At 36.8% G+C, this 14,457-nt stretch overlaps 1 protein-coding gene across 2 annotated transcripts in view; it reads left to right on the top strand.

Annotated features, from left to right (window-relative positions):
- Nucleotides 1-14,457, top strand: part of LOC128653055 (transient receptor potential cation channel subfamily V member 1) — a 133,093-nt gene that overhangs the window by 85,765 nt on the left and 32,871 nt on the right. For both annotated transcript variants that reach the window (XM_053706107.1, XM_053706106.1), the window contains 2 exons: nucleotides 4,583-4,649; nucleotides 6,781-7,082. In XM_053706107.1, the coding sequence (XP_053562082.1) occupies nucleotides 4,583-4,649; nucleotides 6,781-7,082 (369 nt within the window). The remainder of the gene's footprint in view (nucleotides 1-4,582; nucleotides 4,650-6,780; nucleotides 7,083-14,457) is intronic.

The raw sequence follows: 14,457 nt of genomic DNA, 5'->3' as shown, positions 1-14,457 counted from the left end.
GGGGATGTCTTCAAGCAAGCTGCAGTGAAGTCTTCTTCCAGCCGGCAATGTCTTCAAGCAAGCGGCAGAGAGTCTTCTTCCATCCGGTGATGTCTTCAAGCAAAGCGGCATCTTCAATCTTCTTTCTTCGCTCCTCCACCGCGGAGCATCCATCCGGCACGACGACTTCCCGACGAATGAGGTTCCTTTAAATGACGTCATCCAAGATGGCGTCCGTCGAATTCCAATCGGAATTAAGGTAGAAAAATCTGATTGGCTGATTAAATCAGCCAATCAGATTCAAGTTCAATATGTTCAGCCAATCAGATTGAACTTGAATCTGATTGGCTGATTCAATCAACCAATCAGATTTTTCTGCCTTATTCCGATTGGCTGATAGAATCCTATCAGCCAATCGGAATTCGACGGACGCCATCTTGGATGACGTCATTTAAAGGAACCTCATTCGTCAGGAAGTCGTCGTGCCGGATGGATGCTCCGCGGCGGAGGAGCGAAGAAAGAAGATTGAAGATGCCGCTTTGCTTGAAGACATCACCGGATGGAAGAAGACTCTCTGCCGCTTGCTTGAAGACATCGCCGGCTGGAAGAAGACTTCACTGCAGCTTGCTTGAAGACATCGACCGGATCGGATGAAGAGTTCTGCCCGGCGGGGTGAATACAAGGTAGGGAGATCTTCAGGGGGGTAGTGTTAGGTTTATTTAAGGGGGGTTTGGGTTAGATTAGGGGTATGTGGGTGGTGGGTTGTAATGTTGGGGGGTGGTATTGTGTTTTTTTTTTCAGGCAAAAGAGCAGTTTTCTTTGGGGCATGCTCCGCAAAAGGCCCTTTTAAGGGCTGGTAAGGTAAAAGAGCTAACTTTTTAAATTTAGAATAGGGCAGGGAATTTTTTTTATTTTGGGGGGCTTTATTATTTTATTAGGGGGCTTAGAATAGGTGTAATTAGCTTAAAAATCTTGTAATCTTTTTTTATTTTTTGTAATTTAGTGTTTGTTTTTTGTGTAATTTAGTTTAGATTATTTAATTGTATTTTAGTTTAGATATTTGTAGTTTATTTAATTTATTGATAGTGTAGGTGTATTTGTAACTTAGGTTAGGATTTATTTTACAGGTAAATTGGTAATTATTTTAACTAGGTAGCTATTAAATAGTTATTAACTATTTAATAGCTATTGTACCTAGTTAAAATAAATACCAAGTTACCTGTAAAATAAACATAAACCCTAAAATAGCTACAATGTAATTATTAATTACATTGTAGCTATCTTAGGGTTTATTTTATAGGTAAGTATTTAGATTTAAATAGGAATATTTTAATTAATAATATTAATATTAGATTTATTTTAATAAGAGTTTAGTTAGGGATGTTAGAGTTAGATAGGGTTATTATACTTAATATATATATAATATAATAACGATATTAACTATATTAACCCTAATATAATTGTGATCATCGAACAATCAAGCGTTTCATTCAAAATAGTCAACAGGGTTGCAAGAAGCGTGTGGAAAAACCAAGGCACAAAATAACTGCCCATGAACTGAGAAAAGTCAAGCGTGCAGCTGCCAAGATGCCACTTGCCACCAGTTTGGCCATATTTCAGAGCTGCAACATCACTGGAGTGCCCAAAAGCACAAGGTGTGCAATACTCAGAGACATGGCCAAGGTAAGAAAGGCTGAAAGACGACCACCACTGAACAAGACACACAAGCTGAAACGTCAAGACTGGGCCAAGAAATATCTCAAGACTGATTTTTCTAAGGTTTTATGGACTGATGAAATGAGAGTGAGTCTTGATGGGCCAGATGGATGGGCCCGTGGCTGGATTGGTAAAGGGCAGAGAGCTCCAGTCCGACTCAGACGCCAGCAAGGTGGAGGTGGAGTACTGGTTTGGGCTGGTATCATCAAAGATGAGCTTGTGGGGCCTTTTCGGGTTGAGGATGGAGTCAAGCTCAACTCCCAGTCCTACTGCCAGTTTCTGGAAGACACCTTCTTCAAGCAGTGGTACAGGAAGAAGTCTGCATCCTTCAAGAAAAACATGATTTTCATGCAGGACAATGCTCCATCACACGCGTCCAAGTACTCCACAGCGTGGCTGGCAAGAAAGGGTATAAAAGAAGAAAATCTAATGACATGGCCTCCTTGTTCACCTGATCTGAACCCCATTGAGAACCTGTGGTCCATCATCAAATGTGAGATTTACAAGGAGGGAAAACAGTACACCTCTCTGAACAGTGTCTGGGAGGCTGTGGTTGCTGCTGCACGCAATGTTGATGGTGAACAGATCAAAACACTGACAGAATCCATGGATGGCAGGCTTTTGAGTGTCCTTGCAAAGAAAGGTGGCTATATTGGTCACTGATTTGTTTTTGTTTTGTTTTTGAATGTCAGAAATGTATATTTGTGAATGTTGAGATGTTATATTGGTTTCATTGGTAAAAATAAATAATTGAAATGGGTATATATTTGTTTTTTGTTAAGTTGCCTAATAATTATGCACAGTAATAGTCACCTGCACACACAGATATCCCCCTAAAATAGCTATAACTAAAAACAAACTAAAAACTACTTCCAAAACTATTCAGCTTTGATATTAATTAGTTTTTTGGGTTCATTGAGAACATGGTTGTTGTTCAATAATAAAATTAATCCTCAAAAATACAACTTGCCTAATAATTCTGCACTCCCTGTAGTTAATATAGCTGGCGGCGGTGTAGGGGGATTAGATTAGGGGTTAATGTGTTTAATATAGGTGGCGGCGGTGTAGGGGGATTAGATTAGGGGTTAATGTGTTTAATATAGGTGGCGGCGGTGTAGGTGGATTAGATTAGGGGTTAATACATTTATTATAGGTGGCGGCGGTGTAGGGGGATTTAGATTAGATGCAAAAGAGCTGTTTACTTTGTGACAAAGCCCCACCAAAAGCCCTTTTAAGGGCTGGTAAAAGAGCTGAATTCTTTGGGGCATGCCCTGCAAAAAGCCCTTTTAAGGGCTGGCAATAGAGCAGTTTACTTTGGGGTAATGTCACGCAAAAAGCCCTTTTCAGGGCTATTTGTAGGGTTAGACTTAGGTTTAGTGGTAGGGATAGTTTAGTAATTTAGGGGTTTAATAATTTATTATAGGTGGCGGCGGGGTAGGGGGATTAGATTAGGGGTTAATTAATTTAATATAGGTGGCGGCGGGGTAGGGGGATTAGATTAGGGGTTAAATAATTTAATATAGGTGTCGGTGGGGTAGGGGGATTCAATTAGGGGTTAATAATTTTAAAATAGATGGCGGCGGGGTAGGGGCTCACTTTAGGTGGTAGGTAAGGTAGATGGCGGCGGGGTAGGGGCTCACATTAGGGGGTTATAGATTTAATATAGCTGGCGGCGGGGTCCGGGAGCGGCGGTTTAGGGGTTAATAAGTTTATTCGGTGGCGGCGGGGTCCAGGAGCAGCGATTTAGGGGTTAATACATTTTTTATTGTTAGGATAGTGAGGGGGGATAGCGGATAGAGGGTTAGACGTGTCGGGCTATGTTTGGGAGGCGTGTACGGGTGATTTCATACTTTAGTCAGGTTTTGTAGGCGCCGGCAGTTTCTAAAGTGCCGTAAGTCACTGGCGACTCCAGAAATTTGTACTTACGCAGATTTCTGGACATCGCTGGTTTATCCGACTTACGGCACTTTAGCATCTGATGGCGCCGTATATAGGATAGCTCGAGTTGCGAGCTGAAACTGCGGGCGGCGGGGGTTCCCTGGCTTGTGCCGCAAACTACGCTGCATATCGGATCGCGCCCCAGGTGTGTAATTTCATTAATTTGACGCAAGTAGCATCGTGGGCTCAATTTATGAAGCTGTTGATGCAGGTTTTAAAGCCTTTCAGTGTCCAGGGACCTAGTTGTACACAACCAGGCACTTCTTGTTAATTAAAGGGAACACTTGAAAGTGGTGCAGCATAGCTGTATAAAGTTGACTAGAAAATTTTACATGAGCATCTCTATGTAAAAAAAGAAGATATTTTACCTCAAATGTCCTCAGTAGCCACATCCCATTGCAATGCGACTTTAAAAAAACATTCAGGAGCCAAAAAGGGAAGATATTTTACCTCCAAATTTCCATAATTCTGAAAAGTGTGTATTTTTCACATTGCAAACTTTACAACCCTAACCTTTTTTTCACGCCTGTCCTTCAATGACCTCAGCAGAGGCAATCAGATAAAGAACTGCAAAACTATGGACTTTTGCTGACAACTGACAGGGGCTAGCTTTGTCTCTACTTCAGTAAGTTCGGAACTGGCTTCTCCAAATAAGGAAAGCTTGGCTATTGAAAAGCAATTTCAGCAAGCAAGTTGTTAATGCATTTCAACTTGTTTTTATGTCCCTTTAAGGCCATTCTAACATGTTTAGGAAACAGCTGTTGTCTTCTCATCATCAGAAAACATTACACAGGTTACAGAAACTGATGCACTGAATATTTTCCTAACATTGTTTGCTTTTCATTTTACATCCTTTCTTCGGTGTCAACAATTGATGGTATCTTTTCACAGTTTATCACTGCTTTGACCTATGTGCCTTTTATTTATGCATCCCATCCTCTTTTTTTAGACCATCCTGAGGGACATGCTACGCTTCCTGCTTGTGTACCTGGTCTTCCTCCTTGGCTTTGCAGCAGGTATTTTATCATGACCACTGGTTTCATACTGATACAGAGAGCAATGGATTATACAGCTATTGCTAGATTTTAACACTGAAATCTGCTTAGAATGTCAATGGAACAAAACCCCTTTAACCCTAAAAGTTTAAAGTAAGTTTACATTTTTCCATGCCCCCCCCCCCCATGTTCTTAAATCTTGTCTGTTGCACGAGTGCCTGCACTTTTTTTAGCTTTAGCTCTCATGACAATCAGTAAGTTATGACTTAATGCCCTCTATGTATATTTCTACCTCGTATACATTTAGATAAAATTCTGTTACAACTGCAGTTAATCACAAAGGTTAGTGTAGTGAATTTAATGGCTCATCTTGTCTAAATCACATAACAAAACTGTTCCTAATGAATACAGAGTGGGAATTGCATTATAAAACAGGCTACTTAAAGGGACAGTCAACACCAAAATTGTTATTGTTTAAAAAGCTAGATATCGCCTTTACTACCCATTTCCCAGCTTTGCACAACCAACATTGTTATATTAATACGCTTTATAACCTTTAAACCTCTAAATGTATGCCTTTTTCTAAGCCACTACAGAAAGCCTCTTATCCCATGCTTTTTTGTTAGCTTTTCACATCAGGGTAGTGCTAGTTCATGTGAGCCATATAGATAACATTGTACTCATGCCTGTGGGTTGTTGCAGACACTGCACTAATTGGATAAAATGGAAGTCAATAGATAATAAATAAAAAGTCATGTGATCAGGGGGCTGTCAGAAAAGGCTTAGATACAAGGTAATCACAGAGGTAAAGAGTCTATTAATATAACCATGTTGGCTGTGCAAAACTGGGGAATGGGAAATAAAGGGATTATCTATCTTGTCTATATATCTGTGTTTGGACCCTTATGTAGTAAATGAATAAAGGACTTTTTAATACAACCGGTTGGAAATGTTTTCCGCTTTGATTATTTTGATGTCATTGGCAAATCTATTTTCCGTGCCTGAAAAAGGAAATTGTAATTGCTGTTTCCACTGACTGATTTTTACATAAGATCAGGGATTAAAATCAACCTACTTAACCTCAACAAAAATGTTTGCACGGCTTTGACTATTGGCTTTAAATGGATGTGTCATGTCATACTAATAGAACATTTGCTGGACTATCTTTATACTTTGCTAGAATGTTTTTAATTCTAAGAGCCAGTGAGAAAACTTTAGAAATTCTACTAATAAAGAAATAAAATAAAATGTATAACTTATGCATCATCCAGATTAGAAATGGAATAACTAGATGTACGCCATGATCTTGCACAAGTCCCCTTATCCATCTTGTAATGCCGTGCAAAGATGTGTTGCTGTACCGATCCAGACATACATGATATCCTACATTTTACTCTCCCACACATAATGTATTGCTTAAAGAACAATGCTAACATAATACCAGAATTTGCAACATGTCTGCCTCAATCAGACACTTCATTTAAAGGGACGGTCTAATCCAAAATAAAGTTTTATGATTCAGATAGGGCATGTGATTTTAAACAACTTTCCAATTTACTTTTAACACCAATTTAGCTTTGTTATCTTGGTATTCTTAGTTGAAAGCTAAATCTAGGAGGTTCATATGCCAATTTCTTAAACCTTGAAGGCCGCCTCTTATCTGAATGCATTTAGCCAGTTTTTCACCACTAGAGGGTGTTAGTTCATGTGTGATAAAGATAACAATGTGCTCACGCACGTGGAGTTACCTAAGAGTCAGCACTAATTGGCTAAAATGCAAGTCTGTCAAAAGAACTGAAATAAGGGTGCAGTTTGCAAAGGCTTAGATACAAGGTAATCACAGAGGTAAAAAGTGTATTATTATAACTGTGTTGGTTATGCAAAACTAGGGAATGGGTAATATCTATCTATCTCTATGGGATTATCTATATTTTAAAACAATAAAAATTATAGTGTAGAATATGCCTTTAATTTCAAATAGCGGACAAGCATGAAGGTATCTGTAACCTTTGCTCTTCTCTTGGCTTTTGTGATATTTAGTGTTTGCAGCCAATGAGAAGCTGGAGCTGCTTGCAGTCATTTCCAATGCAGCTTTTATTTCAGTCGCTTTAGCAAAATGAATATAACTAACAATATATCTGTCCTCCTTCAGCTTTGGTAACACTTACTGGAGAAGCTCCTCAAAAGGCAGGAAATGAAACAGATGCGAGTCAAAGTGGAACAGGAACATCATATAGTGGACTTTATAGCACATCCCTGGAGCTCTTCAAGTTTACCATTGGCATGGGAGATTTGGAGTTCAATGAAAACTTGAAATTCAAGCACTTCTTCATGTTCCTGCTTATTCTCTATGTTGTGCTCACTTACATCCTTCTTCTGAACATGCTGATTGCCTTGATGAGTGAAACTGTTAACAAGATTTCCAATGAGAGCAAGAGTGTTTGGAAGCTTCAGGTGAGTTTTTTTTTGCAACTGGCAAGACTACAGTTAAACACCTATGATGCCCGTGCAAGTCTTACAATTATTTAAGTGACATTACATTTATTTGTTTTATTTAAAAGTTTAAAAGAGGGCAGTAGTTTCAGAAAATGTAATGTTCTAAATAAGCAAAACTTAAAGGGACACTGTAGTCAGAAATGATATGCAAATATATTTTCTAATGTACTTCATTTATTAAATATGTACCCTTTTGCCAATAATTTACTTTGAACTATTAATTGTTTCCCAACCTACTTGTATGTCAGCCGTTACGGATTCCCAATCCTTGCTGACAACTGCAGTTGTAAGATGGCGTTTTTCTGAACTAATGCGCATGCGCGAGTTACCGCAGCGTCACAGGAAACGTCACCATCTGCAGTAGAATAAGGCAAGTCGAATCTATCAGCAGCAGTTCCCTCCAATGCGCAAGCGTAAAACTAACAGAGATGTGGGTAACTTCGGCTTCTACAATTACAAATGCGCATGCGCGATTTAGCCGAATTGAATTGCTTATTAGGAAGGGTTATGTTGCTAATGATATGCATAGGAGCGAAATGTTATTGGTCAATCATTTCATATACACACTATGCCGAAAATGGTGGGCTGGAAAAGGTGACGTCATGGCCGGGTAATATTTAGTAAAAATATAAGGTTTGTAAGCTTTGTTTTATACAAAATATAGGTTAGTAGCTTTTAATAGATGATAATTATACAAAATATGGGACTTTTGTGTAACGAAAAAAGTTTACATTGTTATACAGGCTGTACACTCACTATTTTACATTGTAGAAAAGTGTAATTTCTTCAATATTGTCACATGAAAATATATAATAAAATATTTACAAAAATGTGAGGGGTGAGATACTATATACAGTATATATATATTTATATTTATACACACATATATATATATTTATATTTATACACATATATATATATATTTATATTTATACACACATATATATATTTATATATTTATATTTATACATATATATATATATATATATATATATATATTTATATTTATACACACATATATATATATATATATTTATATTTATACACACATATATATATTTATATTTATACACACATATATATATTTATATTCATACACACATATATATATTTATATTTATACACACATATATATATTTATATTTATACACACATATATATATTTATATTTATACACACATATATATATATTTATATTTATACACACATATATATATTTATATTTATACACACATATATATATTTATATTTATACACACATATATATATATTTATACACACATATATATATATTTATACACACATATATATATTTATATTTATACACACATATATATATTTATATTTATACACACACATATATATATATTTATATTTATACACACATATATATATTTATATTTATACACACATATATATATATTTATATTTATACACACATATATATATATTTATACACACATATATATATATTTATACACACATATATATATTTATATTTATACACACATATATATATTTATATTTATACACACATATATATATTTATATTTATACACACATATATATATTTATATTTATACACACATATATATATTTATATTTATACACACATATATATATTTATATTTATACACACATAAATATATATATGTGTGTGTGATATTTCAGAAGACAGGCTGCATTGCGTTAACAACCACACATCAAGCAGTAAATGTCAGCTATTCAACCACAAGGAGAAAAAGGAAACTGAGCGTATACAGAGAGACACCAAGAGAAGGCATGTGCTGCAGAACATAACCACACAGGACATCAGTAAATATTTTTTTTAAAGGAAATATAGCATCATTTGTTTATGACTCACTCTTTCGATAAAGACTCATGCTCATACTTTTAAAATGCACAAGATTCCACCTATAAAAAGCAGATAAAATACAGATAGAAATTACTATTCTTTCACAGCTTAGTGATTTTAAAAAAAATTAAAGCTAACATATTTGTAATGAATTTTAGCAGTTCTTGTAATATAGCAAAATAATGAAATGTTTCAACAGTTCTATAGTTCGGTTGAACTTACTTTTAAAGATGACTAAACACTAACTAGCTGTGATCTATTACTTGCACTTAAAGATACATATTCAGATCCAATTAATGTATTTTTACAAGCCGTTGCCAATGCAATAATCATTAATATTTTTACAATAGTCTATTATAATATACAGATTGTCTGACACATGTCTCTGAGAATAGAGCTTACAGCATTTTACAATGAAAACATTTCAAGATATTCGGCTAGATTATGAGTCTTGCGTTAGCCATAAAAAGCAGCATTGAGAGGTCCCAACGTTGCTTTTCAACGCCCGCTGGTATTACGAGTCTGGCAGGTACAGGCTCACCGCTCACTTTTATTCCACGACTCGAGCTTACCGCAAATCCCCTTACGTCAATTGCGTATCCTATCTTTTCAATGGGACTTGTCTAACTCCCTTATTACAAGTCTTGGAAGAAGTGAGCGGTAGACCCTCTCCTGTCAAGACTCCTACCGCATTTAAAAGTCAGTAGTTAAGAGTTTTATGGGCTAACGCCGTAACATACAGCTCTTAACGAAAGTGCTAAAAAGTACACTAACACCCATAAACTACCTATTAACCCCTAAACCAAGGCCCCCCCACATCGCTAACACTATAATAAAATTTGTACCACCTAATCTGCCGAACCGGAGATCGCCGCCACTATAATAAATGTATTAACCCCTAAACCGCCGTACTCCCGCCTCGCAAACACTAGTTAAATTTTATTAACCCCTAATCTGCCATACCTAACATCGCCGACACCTACCTACCGCCCCCAACCTCGCCGCTACTATATTAAATTTATTAACCCCTAAACCTAAGTCTAACCCTAAGTCTAACCCCCCTAACTTAAATATAATTTAAATAAAACAAAATAAAATTACTACAATTAAATAAATGATTCCTATTTAAAACTAAATACTTACCTATAAAATAAACCCTAAGCTAGCTACAATATAACTAATAGTTACATTGTAGCTATCTTAGGATTTATTTTTATTTTACAGGCAACTTTGTATTTATTTTAACTATTTAATAACTACCTAGCTAAAATAAATTCAAAAGTACCAGTAAAATAAATCCTAACCTAAATTACAATTACACCTAACACTACACTACAATTAAATTAATTTACTAAATTACCTACAATTAACTACAATTAAATAAAATAAACTAAAGTACGGAAACCCCCCCCCCACTAAATTACAGAAAAAATAAAATAATTACAAGAATTTTAAACTAATTACACCTAATCTAAGCCCCCTAATAAAATAAAAAGCCCCCCAAAATAATAAAAATCCCTACCATATACTAAATTACAAATAGCCCTTAAAAGTGCCTTTTGCGGGGCATTGCCCCAAAGTAATCAGCTCTTTTACCTGTAAAAAAAAATACAATACCCCCCCAACATTACAACCCACCACCCACACACCCAACCCTACTCTAAATGATGTCATTTAAAGGAACCTTCATTCTTCATTTGGATGTCGTTGGAAGAGGATGCTCCGCGTCAGCTGGCTTGAAGATGGACCCGCTCTGCTCCGGATGGATGAAGATAGAAGATGCCGCCTGGATGAAGAATTCTGCCTGTCTGGAGGTCCTCTTCTGGCCGGATCGGATGAAGACTTCTGCCCCTCTGGAGGACCACTTGTGCCCGGCTGGGTGAAGACGTCTCACGGTAGGGTGATCTTCAAGGGGTTAGTGTTAGGTTTTATTAAGGGGGGATTGGGTGGGTTTTGGAGTAGGGTTGGGTGTGTGGGTGGTGGGTTTTAATGTTGGGGGGTAAAAGAGCTGATTACTTTGGGGCAATGCCCCACAAAAGGCCCTTTTAAGGGCTATTTGTAATTTAGTATAGGGTAGGGCTTTTTATTATTTGGGGGGGCTTTTTTATTTTATTTGGGGGATTAGAGTAGGTGTAATTAGTTTAAAATTCTTGTAATTATTTTATTTTTTTCTGTAATTTAGTGGTTTTTTTCTGTACTTTAGTTTATTTTCTTTAATTGTAGTTAATTGTAGGTAATTTAGTAAATTAATTTAATTATAGTGTAGTGTTAGGTGTAATTGTAACTTAGGTTAGGGTTTATTTTACAGGTAAATTTGTACTTATTTTAACTAGGAAGTTATTAAATAGTTATTAAATAGTTAATAACTATTTAATAACTATTCTACCTAGCTAAAATAAATACAAAGTTGCCTGTAAAATAAAAATAAACCCTAAGCTAGATACAATGTAACTATTAGTTTTATTGTAGCTAGCGTAAGGTTTATTTTATAGGTAAGTATTTAGTTTTAAATAGGAATTATTTATTTAATTGTAGTAATTTTATTTAGACTTATTTAAATTATATTTGTTAGGTGGGGGTAGGGGTTAGACTTAGATTTAGGGGTTAATAACTTTATTATAGTGGCAGCGACGTTGGCGGCGGCAGATTAGGGGTTAATAAGTGTAGTTAGGTGGCGGCGACATTGAGGGCGGCAGAGTAGGGGTTAATAAATAAAAAGTAGGTGTCGGCGATGTTGGGGGAACCAGATTAGGGGTTCATAGGGATAATATAGGTGGCGGTGGTGTCTGGAGCGGCAGATTAGGGGTTAATAATATAATGTAGGTGTTGGCGATGTCGGGGTGGCAGATTAGGGGTTAATAAGTGTAAGATTAGGGGCGTTTAGACTCAGGGTTCATGTTAGGGTGTTAGGTGTAGACATAACTTTTGTTTCCCCATAGGAATCAATGGGGCTGCGTTAAGGGCTAAACGCTGCTTTTTTGCAGGTGTTAGTTTTTTTTTCAGCCGATTCTGCCCCATTGATTCCTATGGGGAAATCGTGCACAAGCACGTTTTGCCAGCTCACCGCTACCGTAAACAACGCTGGTATTGAGATGAGATGTGGAGCTAAATTTTGCTCTATGCTTACCTTTTTGCAGCTAACGCCGGGTTTAAAGAAACCTGTAATACCAACGTTGTCTTAAGTGAGCGGTGAGAAAAAACTGCTCGTTAGCAACGCACCCCTGTTACCGCAAAACTCGTAATCTCGGTGATTGGTTGTAGAATAAGTGAATAATCAAGTGGAAAATACAAAAGACCGCTTTCAGTGTAGATCTTCTTAAGAGTCTTCATTCCTTAATAATGATGTTGTGTTAAAGTCTTCTCCGATTTTTAGAACTCAGTTAATATAAGCTTATTTATATAGTCTTTGGGATCTTTAAAGGGATACGAAACCCACATTTTTCTTTTTTCATACACGTAGAGTGTACCGTTTAGAAAAAATAGCTTTCCAATTTACTTCTATTATGAAATTGTTTAAGTCTTTTGGTATCCTTTGTTGAACAAAATACCTGGGTAGGTTTTGGGTGCTTTAATGAAATACTTTATGGTAGAGATTTTACATCAATACAAATCATTGTTATGCCTTGTGCAAAAACTGCTGCCATCTAGTGCTCAAACGTGTATAAGATTGTTGAAAGCCTTTTGTCAAAACTGCTGCCATATAGTGCTCCGGACATGTGCATGCTACCTACCTAGTTATGCTCTTCAACACAGAATACCACAAGAACAAAGTAAATGATAAAATAAGTAAATTGGAAGCTTTTGTTTTAAATTGTAAGCTCTATCTGAATCACAACATAAAAAAATGTTTCTTGTCCCTTTAAAGATTTGCATCTTCCAACTGATAATACGACATTAGCTAAGATACAGTTTTACGGTCAGTTTATCTATATAAAACAAATGCAGATATAGGTTTACATTAGGGAAGGGACATTTCTAAAGGACGCTTAGGAAAATGCAGTAGTGGGGGCTGGGGCTTTACTGGTGCACAATCACATTGTTTCAGCTTCACTTTGAATTTACATTTTGACCTCATACAAATAGTATCTGATGACTGCAGTTCTGTGTGACTGCACGCTGTAAACTTGTGGAAAGATGTGACCTATAACTGCTAGTTTAGACAATGTGCTGCCAGTTAGACAGAATTCTGCCTGTGTGAATGAGCAATGGAGAAGCCTGAGATTGTGACTTCTGATTCAGAGGCCATGGCATTTTCTAATGGATTTTATCCTTTGATTTTAATGGCACCTGGAAATGCATCTGAATAAGAATGCTAAGCATTATTGCTTGGTAATCAGTACCTAGGAATATTCTGTATTTGTCCATCCTCAGTACTATTCACACATCTGGATAAAATTACTATACAATTGTGCTTTAAAAAGATAATTAACCAGGTGTGAGTTTATACATTTGGTTATATGCGTATCAAAAAATTGTTTATTACATATTTACCTGAAACCTGACAGACCCCTAAATGTTTCCAAAATCTCAAATTAATCCTAAAACAGAAGTGTGACAAAAATCATTACAGAGCAGCTCAGTGGCCTGTTCAAGTGAACAGTTCTGAGAGCAGAATTAAAAATGTATTGAAAGTGTAGGAAGTCAAAAGATAAGGGGACATGGTAAATGCTTGCAGCGCATGCATTATGAGCCATGCAGCAGCGGCAGGAGCATGCTACGATATCCATGCTGCTTGGAAAGTAGCCATGGCATTTTCACAGTTTTCTGAGTTGGATTACTGCTGAGAGGGAGCACCGTGGGGAGTCAACCTTGACTAGGCTAACTGTGAGGAGGGTGTTGGAACCGCCTATAGAGCTGCCCTACGCACCGCCAAGAGAGAAGTCTAGGGGACCAAATTATCATGTTTCCACGAAACAGCAGTTACGAAGCAGCGGTGTAAAGACCGCTGCTCCATAACGTGTCCGCCTGCTCTGAACCCACGGACATCAATCTGCCCGATCCTATACGATCGGGCTGATTGACACCCCCTGCTTGTGTAATGATAAATGCCAACAGCGTATGCTGTCGGCATTTATCGATGTGCGGCGAACATGATACGCTACATCGTATCATGTCCCCTCACACATTAATAAATAGGTCCCTTGGTCTTATCCTTATCTTGCAGACTATCAGGCAAAGCCTTTTATCCCCAATATTAAAGAAAGAGAGCAAGGTAAGAGGAATTAAAGGGACACTGAACCCACATTTTTTCTTCCTTGATTCAGATAGAGCATGCAATTTTAAGCAACTTTCTAATTTACTCCTATTATCACATTTACCTCATTCTCATGGTATCTTTATTTAAAAAGCAAGAATGTAAGTTTAGATGCCGTACTATTTTTGGTGAACAACCTGGGTTGTTCTTGCTGATTGGTGGATGAATTCACCCACCAATAAACAAGTGCTGTCCAGGGTGTGAACCAAAAATTGGCTGACTCC

The sequence above is a fragment of the Bombina bombina genome, chromosome 3, assembly GCF_027579735.1.
Source record: "Bombina bombina isolate aBomBom1 chromosome 3, aBomBom1.pri, whole genome shotgun sequence".
NCBI lineage: Eukaryota > Metazoa > Chordata > Amphibia > Anura > Bombinatoridae > Bombina > Bombina bombina.
The sequence above is the reverse complement of the archived record's forward strand: the minus strand, read 5'-3'. Positions and strand labels throughout refer to the sequence as shown.